This window comes from Balaenoptera borealis (assembly GCF_965194805.1).
Source record: "Balaenoptera borealis genome assembly, chromosome: 21".
NCBI classification, from domain to species: domain Eukaryota; kingdom Metazoa; phylum Chordata; class Mammalia; order Artiodactyla; family Balaenopteridae; genus Balaenoptera; species Balaenoptera borealis.
In genome coordinates, this window is record NC_138880.1 from 28,483,812 (window position 1) to 28,508,050 (window position 24,239).

Sequence of the window (24,239 nt, forward strand, 5' to 3'; positions counted from 1 at the left end):
ATGTCTTCCAGAGACTTCTGATTCTTTCTTCTGCTTGACTGCGTCCGTCATTGAAGCTCTTTATTGAGTTTTTAGTTCATTCATTGTATTCCTCAGCTCCAAAATTTCTGTTTGATTCTTTTTTATGTTTTATATCTCTTTGTTGGACTTCTCATTTTTTCTTTTATCATTTTCCTGATTTCATTAAATGATTTATCCATGTTTCTTGTAGCTCATTGAGCTTCTTTAGAACAATTATTTTGAATTCTTTGTCAGTCAATTCATGGGTCTCCATTCCACTGGGGCCATTTGCTGGACATTTATTGCATTCCTTTGGTGGTGGCATATTTCCCTGATTCTTTGTGATCCCTGTAGCCTTGCACAGTTGCCTGCACATTTAAGAAGCTGTCACCTTTTCCAGACTTTATGGACTGGCTTTGGTGAGGAAAGACCTTCACCTGCTGGAGGGGGCCATGCTGGAATGTGCTGTGCTCCTGGGCCTGGTGGAGTGGAGGTGTGCTGCAGCTTCAGGTGTGTGGGGCGGGGACTCAGCTCAAGTAGCTGTGGTCTGTGATGTCGCCAACCCTGTGGTCCTTAGTGCCAGGAGCTTCAGGACATCTGTGGTGGCTGTGAGAGCTACTGGGGTCCTCGGCAGCCCCTCCGGGTCCAGCGGTAAAAGGGACAGAGGCAGGTGTTGGTGGTGACTGGTGACGTGCATGCACGTGGTTGCAGGGCTGCCTGCAAGTGCGTGCATGGTGGCAGGAGCCAACTGTGGGCACACGTAGGGTGGTGAGGGCGGAGACCAGTGGCCAGGGCTAGCCGCAGGCATGTACGTGGTATTTGCTCTGGGTGCCAGGGCTGGGGTCCTCATGGCAGCACTGGCTGGGATTCCAGCAACTGGGACAGAGGGGTTGGGACTCGAACAGCTGGAGTGTGCAAAGGAGAAAACCTACAGGGCTCTTTGGGGCAAACGTCGTACAGGGGTCACTGTGGATCTGCTGGCGCTGGTTTCCTTAGGGTGGGGACCCCTGTGGGTCCTTCATGTGGTTGGGGTGCTGGTGGCTCTCCCTGCTCTCCTTTGCCTTGGAGGAACCTTCTGGGGAGGAGTTTCCTCTTCACCCCGAGCAGTGCCAGCCTGGGGGATGGGATGATGCAGGAAGAACGGAACTTCTTCCTACCCTCTCTGTGGGGTTATTCTCAGGGTTTGTGCTCCGCTGTGCTGCTGCAGCTTCTCCTGAGCTCTCCCAGAGCTGTATTTGTTCACGGGTAGTTGTATATTATTGGCTTTCGTCGGGGCATGGAGGCTGAGACCTCCTCCCCTGCCACCTTGGTGATGAAGTCTTTTCAGTTTTAAGTTTTAAAAAAATATTTGTAGTTAAAGTATCTGATGCTGGATCCGTAAGGAATGTCGTCCCCCCTTCCCTCACCATTTTCCCTCCAGGCAGTCTCCTCTTCTTGTCATCTTAAACTTTTATGGCCAAGTTCCAACAATGTTTTTAGAAATTCAGTCTGTGAATGCTCAACTTTCTGCCAATTTACATTTTTAAGTCTTTTCAAAGTGAATATGTTTGCTGATTACTTGCAGTCCATAGTTAAATCCATTAATGTTTAAACTCCTATATTGTGAGGTTGTACCATATGGTGTGATATTAATTTTAGATGATTTCTTGTTTAAATTATTTTTACAAATTTAATTAATACCAATTATAACTCCCCCAAGACCCCAATCTTTCTTGTTTCCCTTTCTTTCTATTGTCTTTGCTCTTCACCTCAGGACAGGCACATGCAGAGGTGGGAGAAGGTTCTAGAACTCTGCATGTGCACTGGGGCCCTGGGATGGAATGATGGGCAGGAAATGAGACAAAGTCGTATCAAGAGAGTCTTAACATCTGGGAGAAGAGAAGTGCCTACAATCAGATCAACAAGTACCATTAGAGTACGTCATCAAATCTAAGACACCGCTGATCATAGGATGCAGAATTATGTTATATACCACTGAGAAAGGGCCAAGGCAAAGTAGTGCCAAATACATGATCCTCCTTTTGGAGACATTAAAATGGGAAAACATTCTCATCTTGGATTCAGTGTAATAAAGTATAAGGCTCAACTAATAGAACAGGAGGAAGTCTTCATTTTTATTGCATAGAAATATTTTTTATTGACGTTACTTGAAATAGGATTTATTACAGATGTGTTTTCCCAGAGCTATTTTTTAAGCTAATCTGTTTTGAGCATGACTTTAAATTTGCTATGAATAAACTTCCTGTTCATCATCTATAAAACATGACAATTTCTAGAGGAAGAAAGAAGACAGCATGGGTTCTTCAACAGAGCTAGAAAAAGTGAGATTTTTATGAACGTTCAATTAGGTTTTTTTAAAATGTTTAATACCTATCATTTAAACTCTAACTAGTCAAAATGCACAAAGGACCACATCTACTCATTCCTTGAGTACCTGTTGCTAAGAAAATTATATGAACATGCAAAACTATAAGCTCCCTGCCTCACACTAATTAGATTAAAATTAGCTAATGAAATAAAGCCTAAGAGTAATCCCTAAAGACTCATCTGGGTTATAACTTTATTTCACAAGAAAAGACTTTGAAAATAGTTTCCTAGGCAAAGAAAATTACAAATCATATAAAGGAGCTGAAAAAGGAACATTGAAAGGGCTCTGAAGGGTGCAAAAAGTATTATTAAGTATTAAGTTATTGATCCGCATTTATCAAGACAATAGCAATAGATTTCATAGCCAGTTGAGATAGAATGGGATATAATGTTATTCTTTTTCAATTTTTTAGCAATAAGTAATGCAGACATTTTACCTTAGTGGCCATTCAGAGAAGCAGGTAAGTTGAAGAACTTCAAGAGGTATACAATGTTGACAAGTCTTTAACCAATAATGGCATTTCTCTAAAAACTAGAGAAAATTTAATGCCAGAACTCACTTTTATCTTCAGTTTACTTGTAATTAAAATTCTCTTGGACTCTTCTGGTGTCCCTGAATGAATCAATTAAATATAAAGGAATTTGGAAAAAATAGAACCACTTTTTCAGAGTGAAAATGCAACAGAGGTATTAATTTCACTGAATTTATATTTTATATTATTTTAGTTTTCCACAGTCACTGCTTTTTCAAAAGTTTTAAATAATAATTTTAATTATTTCAATAGAGCACTTACTGCACATCCAGGTTGTGAGAATTTTTGTCAGTTAAGAAAATTGTAATCCAAGTGGGGTTTTCCAAGAAATATTTAAATAGGAAGTTTTAAAAAATAAACCTATTATTCTAATAAAACTTATAATCATGGTATCACCTACTATGCAGTCAGGATTTAATTTGTGGGGAGCATAAGCTGATTTAGCTTCCTTCGCACTAAGGTCACACTAAGGAGGGGATCTATTCATGTGTGGTGTGGTCCCCTTCCTTTTTATCACCACTATGAGATCTGAAACCTTTTGTTGGTCCTTGTCCTGAACACTAAAGACAGTGAACTGAGGAAGAGGTAGTTCTCACTCATCTACTGAGTAGCATAGAAGCCTCTTAGGAGCTTACACTCAGGTTTTTTAATTTTAATTTTATTTTATTATTTATTATTTTTGGCTGCATTGGGTCTTCGTTGTGGTGCGCAGGCTTCTCATTGAGGTGGCTTCTCACGCTGCAGAGCACGGGCTCTAGGCACGCGGGCTTCAGTAGTTGCAGCACGCGGGCTTGGTAGTTGCGGTGCACGGGCTCAGTAGCTGTGGCTCGTGGGCTCTAGAGCACAGGCTCAGTAGTTGTGGCACATGGGCTTAGTTGCCCTGCAGCACGTTGGATCTTTCTGGACCAGGACTCGAACTCATGTCCCCTGCATTGGCAGGTGGATTCTTAACCACTGCGCCACCAGGGAAGTCCCCTTACACTCAGGTTTTAATCAGAATGTCAAAGGCTGGTCCAGGGCAATCTCGTGAATTAAAAAAAAAAAAAAAATCCTCATTTGTTCACTATTTGTTCTCTTTTATAAAAAATGTTTTCTTTTTTTCATCTTTTCTTCTTTTTCTCTTTCATAGTATAATTCTTTCTCTTTCAATCACTGGGAAATTTCATATAATCCCTATCTTTTGTTCACATCCAAGGAAGGAGCTGAAAAACTCATTTAGACAGAAGAATAAATGGTAGTAAAGCATATACTTTGACCTCTTACAGAGATTTTGCTTTATAAACGAAAATTTTAAACCAAGACTTAGGTTTAGTATGAGGATTTCAGACATTAGTAATTGGTGGGGTAGGCCGCTTGAGAGACGATGTGAGATTCTACCTAACATCCCAGAAATCACTTCAGCTGGTCCTGTTGAAAAGGCAGGCCAATCTCAGTGTGAAGCTCAAATATTTACACCAGAACTGCCCAATAAAATAAAGTGTGGGCCACAAATGTGACTGCTTACGTAATTTAAAATTTTCTAGTAGACACATTAAAAAAGTTTAAAAATATTTAAAATGATAAAAAGACATCATCTTTTCAACACACAATGTCTTATAGTCATTTTTTTTCACACTGCCTTTGAAATCTGATGCCTTTTATGCTTACAGCTCATCTGTTTCAAACAGCCACATTTTCGTTTTTTTTTTCCTTTGAGTATTCTTTTTTTTTTTTAATTAATTATTTATTTATTTATTTATGGCTGTGTTGGGTCTTCGTTTTTGTGCGAGAGCTTTCTCTAGTTGTGGCAAGTGGGGGCCACTCTTCATAGCGGTGCGCGGGCCTCTCACTATCGCGGCCTCTCTTGTTGCGGAGCACAGGCTCCAGACGCGCAGGCTGAGTAATTGTGGCTCACGGGCCTAGCTGCTCTGCGGCATGTGGGATCTTCCCATACCAGGGCTCAAACCCGTGTCCCCTGCATTGGTAGGCAGATTCTCAACCACTGTGCCACCAGGGAAGCCCTGAGTATTCATTTTTAATGAGTAAAGGATAAGATACTGATAGTACCACGTGATCATAAAGAAGCATGGCATTATTTTATTTTTAAATTTATATACAGTAAAATTCACTCTTTTGGTTATACAGTTCTACAAAATTTAACAAAAAGTAAAGACTCATATAACTGTCACCAGAAAACAATAAGCACAATGCTTCCATGATATTAAAAAAAATTCCCCAGCCCTGCACCTTTGTAGTCAGCTCCTCTCCTCACCCTTAATCCTTGAAACCACTGATACTGTCTCTATTTAGTTTTGCTTATCCCAGAATATCATTCAGGTTAGTCATGTAGTATGTAGCCTTTTAAAACTACACACTGTATGCAGTTGAGATTCATCCATGTCATTGCATTTCTCAATAGTCCGTTCTTTTTCATTACTGAGTAATATTCCATTGTGTGGTTATACCACATTTTTTTAAACATCTTTTTTGGAGTATAATTGCTTTACATTGTTGTGTTCCTTTCTGCTGTATAACAAAGTGAATCAGCTATACCTGTACATATATCCCCATATCCCCTCCCTCTTGCGTCTCCCTCCCCTCCTCCGTATCCCACCCCTCTAGGTGGTCACAAAGCACCGAGCTGATGTCCCTGTGCTATGCACTGCTTCCCACTAGCTAGCTATTTTACATTTGGTAGTGTATATATGTCCATACCACTCTCTTACTTTGTCACAGCTTACCCTTCCCCCTCCCCGTGTCCTCAAGTCCATTCTCTATGTCTGCATCTTTATTCCTGTCCTGCCCCTAGGTTCTTCAGAACCATTTTTTTTTTTTTTTTTTTTTTAGATTCCATCTGTATGTGTTAGCATACAGTATTTGTTTTTCTTTTTCTGACTTACTTCACTCTGTATGACAGACTCTAGGTCCATCCACCTCACTACAAATAACTCAATTTTGTTTCTTTTTATGGCTGAGTAATATTCCATTGTATATATGTGCCACATCTTCTTTATCCATTCATCTGTCAGTGAACACTTAGGTTGCTTCCAGGTCCTGGCTACTGTAAATAGAGCTGCAATGAACATTGTGGTACATGACTCTTTTTGAATTATGGTTTTCTCAGTGTATATGCCCAGTAGTGGGATTGCTGGATTGTATGGTAGTTCTATTTTTAGTTTTTTAAGGAACCTCCATACTGTTCTCCATAGTGGCTGTATCAATTTACATTCCCACCAACAGTGCAAGAGGGTTGCATTTTCTCCACACCCTCTCCAGCATTTATTGTTTGTAGATTTTTTGATGATGGCCATTCTGACTGGTGTGAGGTGATACCTCATTGTAGTTTTGATTTGCATTTCTCTAATGATAAGTGATGTTGGGCATCTTTTCATGTGCCTCTTGGCCATCTGTATGTCTTCCTTGGTGAAATGTCTATTTAGGTCTTCTACCCATTTTTTAAATTGGGTTGTTTGTTTTTTTGATATTGAGCTGCTTGAGCTGCTTTTATATTTTGGAGATTAATCCTTTATCAGTTGCTTCGTTTGCAAATATATTCACCCATTCTGAGGGTTCTTTTCGTCTTGTTTATGGTTTCCTTTGCTGTGCAAAAGCTTTTAAGTTTCATTAGGTCCCATTTGTTTATTTATGTTTATTTCCATTTCTCTAGGAGGTGGGTCAAAAAGGATCTTGCTGTGATTTATGTCATAGTGTTCTGCTTATGTTTTCCTCTAAGAGTTTTAGAGTGTCTGGCCTTACGTTTAGGTCTTTAATCCATTTTGAGTTTATTTTTGTGTATGGTGTTAGGGAGTGTTCTAATTTCTTTCTTTTACATGTAGCTGTCCAGTTTTCCCAGCACCACTTATTGAAGAGGCTGTCTTTTCTCCTTTGTATATTCTTGCCTCCTTTATCAAAAATAAGGTGAAACAGCCACATTTTACGTGCTCAGTGATCACATGTGGCCAGTGGCTACCATACTGATCAGCACGAATTTAAAGGCTAATTAACAATAAAAGGCAACACTAATCAAGAACTACATGACGGATATGGAAAAATAAGCGGATTTTACAGGAGTTCCCAGAAGTTGGAGGCATCACTCTGAGTATTCAGAGAAGGATAATATGATTCCCAGATGGAGAGGAGAGGGAAGAATTTCTGCAGCAGGGAAAATCGCACAGTAAAGACAGAAGGAGTAGTAGGTGTTGGAGCGCTGGGATTTGAGACAATGGTGCAGAGACAAGTTTAGGGAATATGGGTGTAGATTCCATGACATGTAACGGGAAGAGGGGGCAAAGTAAACAGTGATTTGCACCTAAGGAAGGTGGTAGCTAATTGCACAAAAGGAAGCAAGGAAGAAAGAGGGGCAAATAGTTGCTGTGTTCTAACTTGAGTGTCAGCTGAGCAAGGCTCAGGTGGGGAGATGCTGCCCGGTGTGGGGCACTCAGGGGAGGATGAGGGCAGAACGTTATTCGGGTTCTTCATCTGTGGATTGGGAGGAAAAGTGGAAATCAAGAAGGGGGAGAAGTCATATGTAAATAAGGTAGGGTTTGGTGGGTCAGAGGCTATGGATGGTAAGGCAGGATGCCAGGGGTTTAGGATGGTCTGCAGGACATTCTTTCAAGAGGTTTTACAGTGAAAGACAAGAAAGGAGATGGTATAGGGAGAGGGTCTGTATGGCTAGGTTGTCTAATCTAGACGCGCTAGTTAATCATCATACTGTATACATCTCATGACATACTTGTTAGTGGTTTTACCCAGTATCTCAGCAAATAAAATGTGATCCAATTTCTGTTTGCTCTAGAGTTTTCAGTAGGCAGACTTATTTCTGCACACCTATGATATGCATTGCTTGACTTTGGGATTAACTCTTTGTTAAAACCTGAATTATTCAGTGCAGACGGATCCCTTCTGGCATGATAAAAAATAATAAGGATTGTCTAAGCTTCTCACTGGGAAATGAGCGCTATGCCAGATTTCTATTCTCTGACTGCATCATCACGTTTAGAAAGAGCCACATGCCCTACAGTAGTTGAAGTTGCTTATGGCAGCGACACGCTGATTTCTCTGACCCTTCGTGGTCCAGCCTCTGAGGTCAAGCCTGCCTAGGTGCCCGTCAACAAGCTCTGGGTGCCCACAGATGACTGTTTGGGTTCTTTATAATGTCAGTCACTGTCTGGCCAAAACATACTTTTCCATCATGATCTTCCACAGATGTCAAATCGAATTCAACTTTGTCCAAGCACACTTGATTGATTGATTGATTGACTGACTGATTGATTTTTACTTCTCAAATTGTCCTTTCAGGCTGGATTTTCCTCCATTCTTCCAAGCTTCACACTCACCCACAGCATGTTTTTGTCCACCTCACACTTTTGCCTCCTCTGTTTCTATCCCCCTGTCAGAAATCCTGTCCATCTGTTGATCGGTCTTTGTACCTGTCTATGTCTGTCTTCTTTCTATAAAGGGAGTCTTCTATGGCCCACCATTAACTAGAAGCATTGTCCTAGCTCTGTATTCTCTATGACTAGACAGAATTCTGTACCTGAAATCTACTTGTAACCTAGGATTTCAGGCAAACATGAAGTTCAAAAAAATGCTTGTGTGTATGCACTCTCCCTGGAAAGATTACATTTTCAATTGGGAATCTGACCCAAATATATATTGAGAGCTACCAATTAAATTATAAACTCCTGAAGGCAGAGACAGCGAGTTATTGAAAAAAATTATAGTTACCATGTATTAATCTCCTACCAGATGTTGTCTATTTTTACATAATTACATTTAATTAAAAAAAGAAACAAAAATAAAGGTAGGTATTAAAATTAATAATTACCTTTTTCTTAAACAAAGAAATTGGCAAGGTTGATATTTTAAATTTGAATTGATCCTTATCCAATTGCAAGATCAGAGGTAACAATCCAAAAAGGCAGATAACAAATACACGAGATTCACAACAGCAGAAGTAAGTAAGCCTGGTCTTCCCCATAGTATCAAAAAGTGCTTCAGGCATGAGAAGTATGGTTTTTTTTGTTGTTTTTTTTGTTTGTTTTTTTAAATTTATTTATTTTTTATTTTTGGCTGCGTTATGTCTTCGTTGCGGTGTGCGGGCTTCTCATTGTGGTGGCTTCTCTTTGTTGCAGAGCACGGGCTCTAGGCACATGGGCTCTAGGTGCACGGGCTTCAGTAGTTGTGGCACGCGGGCTTTAGAGCACAGGCTCAGTAGTTGTGGCGTACGCACTTAGTTGCTCCGCGGCATGTGGGATCTTCCTGGACCAGGGATCGAACCCGTGTCCCCTGCATTGGCAGGCGGATTCTTAACCACTGCGCCACCAGGGAAGTCCCGAGAAGTATGTTTTTTACAGCAAGCTCATACTATCTGTCTTGCTAATAGTATGTATTCAATACACCTCAGTTTAATATAATTAAATGGAAATAAACATATGACAGATAAGAATTTTGTAAATATATATCATGTTCTAGTTACCAAGTTAAATTAGGTTTAAATGAATGTTATCATTTAGGTACCATAAATAATTAAGTTTGCAGTAGCAATTAATACAGGTTTAAAGTTAACACTGACATTAATTAATGTAACAGATTTTAGAAACTTTGGTCTCAATGTTTAGAATTGCCTAAAATTTACTTCGAACAAAAAAGAGAAATTACTTTAAACAAAGAAGAGAACATTCTGAAAAATGCTTTGAGAAAAAGACCAAATTTCATACCTTTGTATTGAAGGTTGAATTAACAAATATATTTTATTATGTTTTAAGTCATTCTAAAGACAGAAAATTAAAATAATGAAGATAATAGTTTATAGGACTATATTGAAAGTATCAATTAAATATACTCATAAATAAACAGCATGCTCTAGTGCCTCCCATGCCTATAAATTATTAAGTAAAAAAAAGAGATAAAATGAACAACCCACTTTCTATTTTGTTACTATCAGAGTAGATTTGTTTTTTGTATATTCATTCCAATATACACCAAGGTTATTTCTAATATATGATTGTTTTTATGTGGACGATTCAATAGGAATTACATTTCGAATTTCAAAATATTATTCAATAGGTATCATTTTTTAAAGCAGTAAAGATTACCAGTGGTGATATCAATTGTAAAATTAAGTATCAGAATGCTTATAGATAGCCTCCATCATTCTATTAACTCTGGCTCCACATTAGAATAATCTGGAAAGCCTTAAAAAATGCCAGTGTTCGTCCTCAGCCTAAACCAACAAAATCATAATCTCAGGGAGCTTTTTAAAATCTCTCAGGTGTCACAATTGTGTGGCCAGGGCTGATAATGTCTGGGTTAAGGAAAGTAGGAGACCTTGGTCTTTATAACCATTTCAAGAGGTAAAATAAACCTCTAATTTTGACTTGGTTAAGGTTTTGAACCTGAGTCAATTATTAATTAGGAATATATATATACACATACATGTATACACACATATTTATGTATATATACATATATATATATATTTATTTACACCATTTTGGAAAACCATTGCAATTTTCTGAAAAATGTAATGAGGAAAAGATTGAAAAAGATGTGCACCATGGTGACCATAGGTGACAACACTGCTGTATAACTGAAATTTGCAAAGACAGTAGAACTTACATGTTCTCACCAAAAATAAAAGGTAAATATGTGAGGATGGGTGTGCTTATTAAGTCGATGGTGAGAATCCTTTCACCCTTTTATGTATATCGAATCATCATGTAGCACACTTTAAATATCTTCAGTTTTATTTGTCAATTATGCCTCAATAAAGTGGAGAAAACACCATAAGGAGACTATAGGTGTTCTGCAGGTAGAGACGGATCCATGATTGATACCAGCCAGGGTTTCTTCAAAGAAGGATGGAAAAAGAGGGATATGCCGCAGCAGGTGGCAGGAGGGATAGGGCTGGGGGTAGGGGGCGGGTAGAGGACGATGTGCTCAAACCACAGTCAGTGTGTTTATGTCAGGAGCCTGAGCTGTTTGGAATGTGGGTTAGAAGATGACTTTGAAAAGGAGAATGAGGACGTATCTCTGAAAGCTCTGGTGTCTACCCTGCACGTTGTACATGATGGGGCTGCAAGGATTTCTACGCAGGGATGTGGTGCTATCAGATTTGGACTCCACATTTATGAAGTATACGGAGTTTTATGACAGGAGAAGACTTAACTAGGAAGTCTTAAACTTTTTGGAGGCCCCCCCCTCAAAAAAACGCAACCAAAGAGAATTACCACTGGGCTAAGAAATGAAGAGTCAATGACTTACAAACATACACTAACATCAGCGTTCTAGCGACTCGGTATATATTTTTCTGGAAAGAGGAGTTTCGTATTCACTTTGCTGCATGTTTCTGTAGACCTTGATGCTGTGCTCAATAAATGCTAGTCGCATGTCTGGAGAAAGCTAAGGTCCTATTAGTCTCAAGGTAAATTTCAAAATACCTACAAGAAAACACTTGGGATTTTCTCCTTCCTACGTTATATTTCTTGGGTTCATAAACTGTACACAATATCATGGTCAAAAGTTGGCCGCAGGTCTCCCGTGGAGGACACACAGCCTTCACCATGGTGCAGATTAAGATGGTCCACTGCACGGAGAAGCCTGCAAGGAACATGTGAGGCTTTAGAAGCCACCGCCCAGACTGAGTTGACCAGAAGGAAGAGACCCTCTGAGACCTTTCTTGGAAACTGTTATAGTAAAGAAAGAGCTTTCCAGTGAGTGACTTCATGCAAACTTGAAATACGCTGAACCAGTTTGAAGAAACCAGATTCCACAGGTGCCCAGAAATAAACTTCTGCTCCACGTTGCTTCAAAACCCATTTTAAACTCACATCTGGATCTGTGTTGAGTGTTGCATTGGCAGCCTCTGGAACAATGACGCTCCTTTCCCAGATTCATCCTAGATTCTGTGTCACATCAAGCAGCAGCTTCGCTGTGCAACTTGAGAAACCCAACCCAGATGATTAAGAGAACAAGAAACGTGGCTCGTGCATTTTCAAGTTTCCTGGCTTCCTAATGGTTCTGACTGAGCGTCGATGTCCCTACAGCTCCACGTAGTAACTATCTCGGGTAAGCGATACCTCTAGCACCTCGCTGACCTAGCATGTGTCGGGGGGTGTGAAGAAACACTACACTATGACGACTACGTTCTCAGTGGAAATGCTGACAGCCTCCTGACATGGGCACAGTACACCGTGATGCTTTGATTTCCAAAGCACACGGTACCTGTGAGAAATGGATATGTGTGCGCCTTTAGAAATAAACTCTAAACATAGTCTCCAGATGGGACTGATCAAACTGCCACCAGGAGAGAAGAAGCACAAAGCGTGAGTACAGTTAGGAGTTGATAAACCAAAAACCAGAATAATTTCCATCTTAACATCACATAAATAAAAATTGTAGAAAGACAATTTGCCAAGGGAGTAATAACCCTCCAAAGCTTTTATATTTTCCAAGCATAACAACTTGACATCTACCTGTGCTACACATTAATGTATTCTAAATAGCTGTGATTTACTGAATAACATTGTCGGCTCCCAATTCCCCCGTGTGAACCACATTTAGGAGTTTAGGGAAAGGAAAGCTTTAGTTTAAGTGCTTTTACATGGAATGGCTAAGGTTTACTGTGCATTAATATTCCAAACACAATTTTTAAATCAATGAATACATGAAAATGCATTGACTTAAAAGTCTGGAATGGACTCAAAAGTTCATTTACTCCATTAGGTTGCCTCTAGGTGAGACTCCTATATATTAATTTAACATCTCTAATGAATAAAATCACATACTTTCCTTAAGAAATATGTTCTCCTCTTCAACACTAGTTTCAACATTAGTAAGAAATTGTTCCCAATGTCTAGTGAAAGTGATTACTACTGAAATCTGAGCACATTCTCTTTGTTCTGTCCTGTTCACAATGGATTTTTACCTTTGTGATTTCTGAATGTGCTGACACACACACACACAATCACACTCACTTCCCCGCCTTAACAAAGGTTAAGTGGGTGGGTCTAATACATCACGGACAGACAGCCCACGGTGATGTTGTGCAGTGCGGGTGGGTTTTTGGACACATGGGAGCAGCTGAGGGGTATGTCACTTGGGCCAGGACAAGAGCCCTGCAGGCAGGTGACCCCTGGCTGTGCTGCCCCAGCTGATCACCTGAGCTCAGGTGTGCCCTCCACCTTGCAGACCAGAAAGCACCATTCACCAGCGCTGTGACATGATCCGTATCTCAGGGTGGGGCCCAAGAACCAAGATGAGAAAAAAGATGGTAAGACCCACAGCATCATTTATTCGTGTAGAAGGATCGCCATCACTCATGGAGGGGACGGGATGTTAGTCCACAGAGTGGCTTTCTCTACAGACCAGCTCAAGTGATGGTCTTAAATCAGACAACTTCGCGCTCACTTTCCAGACATTCTACAGCCTTGCCTTGTACATAAAGTAAATATCATCTGTCCCTGCGGACCTCCCCACCAGGCCCCGAGGGGTTGTCCCCTGATGCATCTCTGGCAATTCTCACCCTTCAGCATTCTGTGTTCTTCCCCGGCTCCTCCTTCCTCGAAGGATTGGCACTTGCTGTTTTCACTGCCTACGCTGCTCTTTTTCTAACCTTCACGAGCCATGGGGATCTCAGGTCAAATTTGCTCCCTCTGAAGGGCCTTTCTTGCCCGTGACCCCTAATGTATCCCCCAACATTGTGGTCTTGACTCGTTTGGTGCATTTCTCTCTCCCCCCGAGGATGTCAGCTCCATGAGAGATGGGGCTTTCCTACTGCAGATGGAGGCGTTGCTGCACACAGTGGGTTCGCCACTACTACTTGATGATGTGCTAATTAACACAAGCTCCCTCGTGTGTTCCCAAGAGGAAGTGGGTTACAGCCAGACCACCGCTTACTGAGCCTGGAATCCCTGCCATGAAGCTTTCATCTCTCTTGTCCAGCACTGGTTCACTGGGCTCTGAAGAAGACAGGCTGACACAGGTTTGACACTAGGTTTCTCCCTTTGCCAAGTACCCACCATGATCACCACCAAACACACACACACACACACCCCTCTGATGGGCACATTCTCTTTCAAATATACTGATGCTTTAAATGTGTTGGTGGCTGAGCCTTGGGACGAAGCGGTGGGTCAAACACCGCTTTAGGGCAAATATGTGTATCTCAGCCACATTTTCCCCTCTTTGTTAAATATGACGACTTGGGGACAGTCCCGCTTCCTGTGCTCAGTGTCTCAGAGTGTTCCACCCGCAGCCCTTCTTCCTGAGATGCCCCAGGGGCCCCCCAAGAGCTACCAAAGGGTACCACCCAGCAGCCTTAGCAACAAAGTTGTGCACGTTGCTCTCCGATTCTGCTTCTCAAACACTCCGGGATCCTCACTGTTTACCCACGGTTACAGTCACGTTTTTAAGGATGGCATAAATCCTCCCGGGATCCAGCCCACCCTCTTCCCTTTGATCCTCCCTGCTCTCTCCGTCTCCCCTCCCACCCCAGGACTGACATGCTGTACCTGCAGAAGGCTGACTGCACCTCTGCATTCGACACTGCTGCTCTGGCTCTCCTCGTGCTCCTCTCTTTGCCGAGATCCGTCCCCTCCTTCTTCCCGGACGCCCGGGGTGCAACCCAGGCTGTCCCTCCTCTGGGAAACCTTCTCCAACAGCCCTTCTGCTCCTTCTGACGTCAGCAGAAGTGCATTTTTCTAATTCATAGCTCTTGGTGCCTGGCTTCACTCACATCATCCGGAAATTGTCCGTTTACGTGTATTCCTCCCTTCTTCCCTGGACTGGGGGCCAGAGCACGACCCGTCCTCTTTGGCCCCATGTGTCCCAGCGCAGTGAGGTCGTCAATTCAGATCGTCAATGAGGGACCTGAACAGATCAACTGAACGGCCTGAGCTGCTGTCCAGCGAATGGCCATCGTACTTGGACCAGTGAAACAGAGTAAACAAAAGGAGTAGAGGCCGGCGAACTTCCAGGAAGTTCATAAAGGTAGTAAAACCCTGCGAGCCCTCACTGCATCCTGCACACAAAGTCTGTGAGACAGACGTCCAGGTCATCCCCTATACGGAGATTGTAGACCCGAATTTGAGGTGCAGGGGGACCCATTCTGGGCACCGAGCTACACGCTTCACAGGATTAATCCTCTAATCCACACCCCTGTCCACGGTGGTCATTGTTACCAATCCTGTTTTGTAGGGCAGGAAACAGGCTTCCATATAACAGGACTGGGACTTAGATCAGGGCCACGTGTCTCCCGTGGTCCATCCATCGCTGGGCTTGGACCAAGCTGTTCACCTCCAATCCCCACCCCCTCACTCCACACAGTGAAAGCGCTCGCTGTGGCCGGATTTACACTGTGGACGGCGTGTCTGCAAAGTGGCCTCCTCCATGTGTCTGTGTCACGCGAGTATGACACACGCAGGGCAGACCTCACACCTGCTCGCCAAGGGCAGCGCTTCACTAGGCTGTGAAGCATCTCCCTGCTCCTTTTGTCATTTTCCTCCTTCTTCAGGACTGTATGTACGTTTCTTTAACTTCTTTTCAACTCCAGCCTCTACCTGCATGGTGCCCTTTAGTTCCATATCCATATGTATTCATATTCCTTCAGGAATATATTTATTCTATTATTCAATACTTCCTTCTCCATGTTTATTTTTCCTGCCAACGCCCCCCCCCCATTGTTATTACACCTGTTCCTTCAGGGGGTTCTGCCATTCTTCTGCTCTGAATAGATCAAGCTGAGAAAATGGATAAAGTTGTCACTCACGTATAGCTGTCTTTTAGTGTCACTTTTTTCTTTGGGATTTCCCTTTTACAAAAATAAATCACTACTCCCCAAAGAAAGGTGTTCTGATTGGCAACAGAAGAAGCAGTACTGCAAGTCGTTGGAGAAAATAGAGTTGAAAGGGTGACATTGAACAGAGAGCACAGAGGGTTCTATTGACGTCCTGATTCTGCCATTTATTTACAGGCTGTGTGACGAGGGGCCACCCCACTTACTATCTCCTTTCCTTGTATGTAGGGTGAGGCTCTTCTTAATTTTGACCTTCAATAGGACCATGACATTGAGTGGGGGGGTTGGTTCTCTAGGTATTTTTGTCTGGGCCTATTTGTAAGAAAATTCTAAAGAAATTGTCATTTTGGAGGAAGGGGATTGTTCTGACCCTTTGTAGAAACACTTTTTAAATCGAAATGTACACACACACACAAAGTAAAAAGCAAAATACTCTTTTTTAGCAAAGAGCTCTCATGTAACTACTTGGTTTTGCAGATCCCCGAATGTCATGTAAATGGACCATGCCGGGTGCATGTGTTTGTGTCTGGGTCCATTCTCTCTATAGTATGTCTACGAGATTCACTCATGTTGTTGCTTGTAGAAGTAGTTTGTCTTTTTCCATTTTTATTTAGTATTCCACCGGACGAATATACATACTTTCTTAACATGCTCTACTGTGGCTGGACATTTAGGTTAATTCCAGTGTCTGACGACCATGGATAAAGCTTCAGTGCACATTCTCTCTCCGTGTGTCCTGTTGCACATCTGTACTCATTTCTGCTGGGCATGTACCCGGAGTGGAACTGCTGGGTCTAGAAAAGGCTCAGGTCCAACTTTCCCATAAAACAGCTGTCCGAAGAGGCTGCACCAATTCCAATTACTGCCAACAATGTAAGACAATAGTCTTCCCATTTTTTACGTTTTAAAATACCTCTTAAAATTTTGAAGATCAATCTATTTTAGTTAATTTGGGTTAGGAGGACACACTGAGCTCAAGGAACGGTTATTGATGGGCGATGGTTGCTCTGATGTCTCAGTGCTGTTTACAAAGTGTTTGCCACACCTTCTTTTCATTTTATTTGCTACCCACAGTGGTTAGGGGCCGCAGATACTATTATTCTCGTTTTATAGACTAAGGTAGCGAGACACACAGGGCAGAAAGGATACTGGCTAATAATGAGTACTTAATAAAAAAGGAGAGGCCAAAAGTCAGCAGCTTGGAACACATAGGTGGGGATCTTCTGTGAATTATTCAAAGCCCTGGAGTTGACCCTTTGCAAGAATCTTTGGTTCTTAGAGAAGTTAAAGTATATATTTAGGCAAAGTGGTATGTGTTTCTGATTTCAGTGAATTTATATTTATTAAAAAAACTCTTTTTCCTTTTAGAGATTTTAAGAATTACTTAGAGGTTATAAGATTAGATTTCACTAATTTATTTTGATTGAAAGAAAACGTGTCCCATCTACCTGAAAAGTCCCCTTAGTGGAAGAGTGAAAGGTGCCCAAGGCCATAGAAATGAATGAGAACGCCACCTAGGGGTTGTCTCACTAGTTCTGCAGACCAATGTTCCATGGGCCTTGGAAAGAGTATGAGCACCTGATTTCCTTCATGTTTCAACATACGTTAACTAAGCCCCTTTCAGGTTCTAGTTTATGGTCCTTACTGTTTACTATTCTAAAGGGAGAGACAGACACACGCATTGGCCCCAGGATCCAGGTCTATTACCTTGGAGGTAGAACTTCTACAGGTTGCAGAAGATGCAAGCACTGGAGAATGGAGAATGCATAACTTTTACCTAAACTTGAATTAATCTGAAAAGATGAAGTTCCCAGTTTTCCAAAATATGTTTTTAACAACATGAAAGTCTTCATTTTATACAAAGTTCTTCATTTTAAATAAAAAGGAAAATCAATAGTGGTATAGAATGATCACCTAAAAAGAAAGCTAATTGTTTGTGTCAACACAAAACTTAAAGCCACGGTCAGGTTTTCCCTTGATTTATAAGCCAGAGTGTTCTTTATATAAGCTGGAACTTTATTACAAACACTTTCAAAATGATTGATCAGTTACAGAAATCAATGGGAATTTCATTTTGTGAAAATTGTATTTTTATAAATGGCCAGATAAATATATGTAAAACTGGAGCTCAGTGCATATATGGCTACGTAATAGTGAAGAGGTATTCATGGTTCAAGGTTAATATATCTTTAAAAATATTCATCTTGTAGACATCAAAAATGTCTACATGATGAATTGTGCTAACAAGGCACTTATTTAATTATAATTAATGATGGAGGCAACATATAAAGAACGGGCTCAATTTTCAGCTGATTTAAAGAATAACATGTCCTACGTAAACCTATTATTCTGTGAGAGCCCATTACAGACACAAGATATTTCAAATCTATCAAGTGGCTTTTATTGCCATTGCCACATTTTTTGTTCACAATGCTATTTTAAAGGTGAATATATTTAGCAACTATAGAGCAGTTTTACTTGTCAATCAACCTTACTACTACTTTTGGCATAACTTGCTGGCGTGATTGAAGAGATAAAAGCCAAAGAAGAAAGTGGAAGATTCAGAGAAGGAAGAACGTAGGGATGAAAACATAAAGGAAAAGAAGAAAGACGATGTTATGGTGGTGGGTGGTTGTTTATCTGACCAAGAAAAGCACCAAGTTAAAAGGAATGTGTTCTTTGTTTTTAGAAGTTGTAAAAACCTATCCAGGCGTCATACTCTTGGCCGGAGAAGCAGTTTCTCCTCCAGAGACACCACCAGAGGGCTGTGTTAGCAGCTTAGGAAACACAAAGAGTTTTCATAGGAATCTCACATAACTTGCAATCTTGTTCACTTTGAGTAACACTGATGGAATTTTTATAGTCTTACGAGTGACCACAAATGATAAATGTGACTACAATAATGTTAGAAAGGCAGTAAGCAAAGAAATGTGCTTTTTAATGTTCCCCTTCTTCACCAAACACCCTAAGATTCAGATTCTTTAACAGAATTTTTTTTTTAACATCTTTATTGGAGTATAATTGCTTTACAATGGTGTGTTAGTTTCTGCTTTATATCAAAGTGAATCAGCTATACATATACATATATCCCCATATCTCCTCCTTCTTGCATCTCCCTCCTACCCTCCCTATCCCACCCCTCTAGGTGGTCACAAAGCACCGAGCTGATCTCCCTGTGCTATGCCGCTGCTTCCCACTAGCTATCTATTTTACACTTGGTAGTGTATATATGTCCATGCCACTCTCTCACTTCGTCCCAGCTTACCCTTCCCACTCCCCATGTCCTCAAGTCCATTCTCTATGTCTGCATCTTTATTCCTGTCCTGCCTCTAGGTTCTTCAGAACCATTTTTTTTTTTTTTAGATTTCATCTGTATGTGTTAGCATACGGTATTTGTTTCTCTTTTTCTGACTTCACTCTGTATGACAGACTCTAGGTCCATCCACCTCACTACGAATAACTCAATTTGGTTTCTTTTTATGGCTGAGCAATATTCCATTGTATATATATGCCACATCTTCTTTATCCATTCGTCTGTCGATGGACACTTAGGTTGCTTCCATGTTCTGGCTATTGTAAATAGAGCTGCAATGGACTTTGTGGTATGTGACTCTTTCTGAATTATGGTTTTCTCAGGGTATATGCCCAGTAGTGGGATTGCTGGATTGTATGGTAGTTCTATTTTTAGTTTTTTTAAGGAACCTCCATACTGTTCTCCATAGTGGCTCTATCAATTTACATTCCCACCAACAGTGCAAGAGGGTTGCATTTTCTCCACACCCTCTCTCCAGCATTTATTGTTTTGTAGATTTTTTTGATGATAGCCATTCTGACTGGTGTGAGGTGATACCTCATTGTAGTTTTGATTTACATTTCTCTAATGATTATTGATGTTGAGCATCTTTTCATGTGCCTCTTGGCCATCTGTATGTCTTCCTTGGTGAAATGTCTGTTTAGGTCTTCTGCCATTTTTTAAATTGGGTTGTTTGTTTTTTTGATATTGAGCTGCATGAGCTGCTTGTATATTTTGGAGATTAATCCTTTGTCAGTTGCTTCGTTTGCAAATATTTTCTCCCATTCTGAGGGCTGTCTTTTTGTCTTATTTATGGTTTCCTTTGCTGTGCAAAAGCTTTTAAGTTTCATTAGCTCCTATTTGTTTATTTTTGTTTTTATTTCCATTTCTCTAGGAGGTGGGTCAAAAAAGATCTTGCTGTGATTTATGTCATAGAGTGTTCTGCCTATGTTTTTCTCTCAGAGCTTTATAGTGTCTGGCCTTACATTTAGGTCTTAAATCCATTTTGAGTTTATTTTTGCGTATGGTGTTAGGGAGTGTTCTAATTTCTTTCTTTTACATGTAGCTGTCCAGTTTTCCCAGCACCACTTGTTGAAAAGGCTGTCTTTTCTCCTTTGTATATTCTTGCCTCCTTTATCAAAGATAAGGTGACCATAGTGCGTGGGTTTATCTCTGGGCTTTCTATCCTGTTCCACTGACCTATATTTCTGTTTTTGTGCCAGTACCATACTGTCTTGATTACTATAGCTTTGTAGTGTAGTCTGAAGTCCAGGAGCCTGATTCCTCCAGCTCCGTTTTTCTTTTTCAAGATTGCTTTGGCTATCCGGGGTTTTGACAGAATATTTACATAGATATTAAACTATCTTTTAGTAGACACTGTGTGTTTTCACTATTATTATTGTTCTTGCTGGTTTTTTAGATTGCTCTTTTACTCTGCTTTTCTTTTTAGCAATTGTGTTGGTAATAACAACAGCGTTTTCCCCCTGAGTTTGTCTGGTTGAAATAAAGTACAATACAAACTGGGGCTTCCTGATGTTCAATCCAGGCAGAAAAAAAAGGGAAAATTTACAGGAATAACACCTACAGGACAGGAAGCTTTCCCCTCATTTGTCCTCAGAGTGAAAACCTTGAGGCCTCTCAGCTGCAAAGTCAGGGCAGAGTGGTGTCCAGCGGAGGTGGTCACTGGGACAGCTGCCGGGGCCTCTGAGAGGCTCAGCCTGAGCCATCGCTTGCCTCCTGCCTTCCACTGCCCTCAGGCTTGTTCTAGAATCAGCAGGAAGGACCACCTGTAGCTTCTATTCACGGGTGATAGTTCTGCCCTCAGGAGCCACAAAAATTCTCATAATGCCTTCCCGCCTGGCATTGACAGGTGCTCTCTGTTTTGTCACAAAAGGGTGACATCCGGTACTGAATCTGACTTTCCATGTATGGTCGGCTGAGATTCAGCCTTAGTCATGACCCCTCCTGTGATATAAGGCCTGAGGTGAATGAAACAAAAGGCAGCTCCCTCCCACCATTTAGTCTTGGACTTGAACTTCAAAGTCAGCCTGAAGAGGTTTTCTCATGTATCACTGTTAAGCCATGTTTACCCCTCCTTATATTTTTGCATCTTTTTATCTCTTGGGACCTATGTACAAATTTTTCTAATCACGACTTATATATATCATCAATGGCTGATATGTCTAAACTCTTGCAATTGTTTCTTATATCTACCAATTTAGAGTATCTTCAAACTTGATATTCTATTTTTCACCTTTCTTCCAATCACTAGTACAGATGCCAAATCCACTGATGAGGTTTAGAGGATGATACCTAGAAATTTTTCTGTAGTTCCATACCAATCAGTTAATCGGGACCTTTGGAGAAGATCAATCACCAGTTTAGAAATAACGCTATAGATCTACCTACCTACCTGTCTGGTCAGTCAATTGTTATTCCAAATAGTGATCTACGATGGTTTTAAATCAGGGATAGATGTATCTGTTGATGTGGAGTAATACAGAGAAGACTCAGAATTTCCTACGAGACTGGGTGGTGTATTCCTCATCCCCCACCACTATATCACCTAGTGACCCCAGTCCCCACTGATATGTCCTTTCCATACCTGTTCTTCTATAACTACAGTTAGAATATGTGGCCTTGAAAGATAAAGGCACACAAAGGCAGGTATGGGAAGAAAAAGACTGGCCTTGCCTGGGTCCCAGAATAAGTGAAAACAAATTACCGTGACTCTTACCAAGCTTCAAGGCAGTATATTTGCAATTCAAGAGCTTTCTGGCAGCATCAGAAGAAACTGAGGGGTGGACAATGCTCCTTATGAATAAATGCATTTTGCTGAAATAAAATTGTCCCTGGACTCCAAGTCAGGCACGTTCCATGAGGGTTCACAAGCCCCAAGGATCCCGGTGGCAGATAAAACTCAACACATGTGTCCTCTTCAGCATCATCTGTATTTAAATCCCTGAAGATTACTCTTATTTTTTTTAACTTCTTGCCCAAAAGGACAGAGTGAAGGCATTATGGATTTTAAAATGTGTTTCAGATAGGAGTCATTCAGAGCCACTTGTTGTAATATTACTAAAACCTCCTTAAGTGGCTCCCGTGATTCTCTTTCTGTTCCATCTTTCATGGGAGCTGTTTACAAATTATCTTTCTGATCTGCTAGTTTCTGGAGCATGGGGGTTGTCATAATTTCCTCATTTTGGGGTCCCAGCTTCCCTGTGGCAAGTGTTCAGGGAATTCTGCCTTAATTGAACTGGCATTCTCACGGCCATGATTTGGGGAAAGCTGGAGAAGTTTGCTTGGGACAGCATCTAGCTTTCTGACAGTGCCATACTAGTTTTATTTGCAGATGCATGTGGAATAGTTTCCATCAACCTTTTCACAGTATTGATCACAATTATTGATTATTAGAAACATATAGGAAACTATACAGTACTAGCCAGGAATAAACCCTAGAAATTAGAGAGAAAGAGAAAGTTTCAGAATCAACCCTACAGACTATTGACTATAGACTCTCTGTTTTACCTGGCTACAAACAATCTGCCATTTCTGTTTTGAGGTCCCCTTATGTGTAAATCACTAAATCAGGTAGTTGCATTTATGCAGTGTGAATACATTTTTTTTTTTTCTTATAAGATGGAGCCTTCTTACCTTGAAACTGAGCATTAAATCCTTTCCGTCGATGGTTACTGTCGGATGTGAAATGGAGTCGTAACCAATTCTTGCTACTGATAACAGGGGAAGGGAGGTTCATGCCGGTCAGCCTGGAAGAGAGAATGAAGAAAATCTCTCTTGTAAACCAGCAGCACAAATGTCCTGTCTCAAACCCGATTTTACAACTGAGCGCCAATAGTCTTTATGTAGAGTTGCCTAAAACAGACGCCATTTATTAGCTGCATTTCCACATTGAAGCACTTCAGGTAATTTCACCTTTGCCCACAAAGAAATGCTATATTCATCCTTGATGGAATAAAGGCTTTCACAAATATTGGACATTTTGATTCTTCTTTATTAATGATGATTAAATGAGCAGATATTCTTTTGATCTCTTATTTCTTTTTATCAGGACCTCGATCATAATGAATTACAAAAGGAAAAGATAGACAAATGATACAAGTCTGCCCTTCACTATTTAAACACTTGGCAATTCAGTTTCACCTGAAGTCGACTCAGATAACTGATAACATCCAATGTTTCCAGGGCCCCATCTGCAGATTCACAACCTGGGCCTTTCCTGCTCAAGTGAAGAAGAGGGATGTTTATGAGATTAGTGACAAGAACTGTCAAAGAGATTCAACATGGAATAAAATCATGTGTGAGTAAAGTAGTATGTTAAACAAAATTAAATCTTTCAAAAGTAAGACAGGATCAACCTCTGGTTAAGCTGTTGAAAATATCCAGTCCACTTACAATTTGCACTCTGGTTGTCAGAAAAAGCAAGTCATTTACTTCCTACTATTGAAAACTTTGTGTCATTACTAAGGAGTACATGCCTTCTCAGGCAGAGGAGCTCTTGATGGTTAGAGATGCTGTGATGCATTCTGTTCTGGACAGTGGCCTAAGTACTACTGGATTGGATGCTTCAGACAGACGATTGTATGTTGGCTCCACTTGCACTAGTTGAGGCACTATATCCCTGGGTTATCTTTTCTGAACCTCAGTTTTCCAGTCTGTAAACTGGACTTGAAAAGACCTAGATCAAGGTGTTTAATGAGATGGTATAGATGCACGTGTAAATGCTCCTAAAGCTACTTACATGGGGTTACACATTGTGTAATTATTTTGCGTCTCAGTTGTAAAACTATTTTCAAAATGATGCTTATTCGTGCAGATGATATGTCAGGGATTCACAAATTGCCCTGGAGCTGAAACTGGTGGGGCCCTTTGCGGGCTGGCAGGCAATTTCCACCGCTGGAAATCGTACTCTATGCCTGGAATTTGCTAGGCACGGGTTGGCTGTGTAGAGCGTTTCCCTAGTTACTCCTACTTTTACCTGGAGGAAAAGCTGCATCCAGTGAAATATGTAGGCAAGCTTTCTGATGTCAGGGTGCTCAATTTCAACTCTCAGGTTTAAAAATGTGCAGTATCCATTCAAAGTGAAAAGCCAAACCTTGACTGGAACCAATTGCAACAGTGTTTGTGTCACTGTTTGAAATAATCTTCTGTAAGAGGAAATACATTACTCAGATCTGACTCTTTGCTTGGATTTATGTAGCACCGACTGGTGAAGCTGGATACGACTGATTCCAAAAAACATTTCATCATT

The 24,239-nt window shown here is 40.9% G+C and overlaps 1 protein-coding gene across 1 annotated transcript in view; it reads right to left on the reverse strand.

Moving 5' to 3' along the window:
• CSMD1 (CUB and Sushi multiple domains 1) overlaps window positions 1-24,239 on the reverse strand; it is a 1,790,960-nt gene that overhangs the window by 611,249 nt on the left and 1,155,472 nt on the right. The window contains exon 6 of the mRNA XM_082374695.1: window positions 22,625-22,737. Coding sequence (XP_082230821.1) covers window positions 22,625-22,737 — 113 coding nt within the window. The remainder of the gene's footprint in view (window positions 1-22,624; window positions 22,738-24,239) is intronic.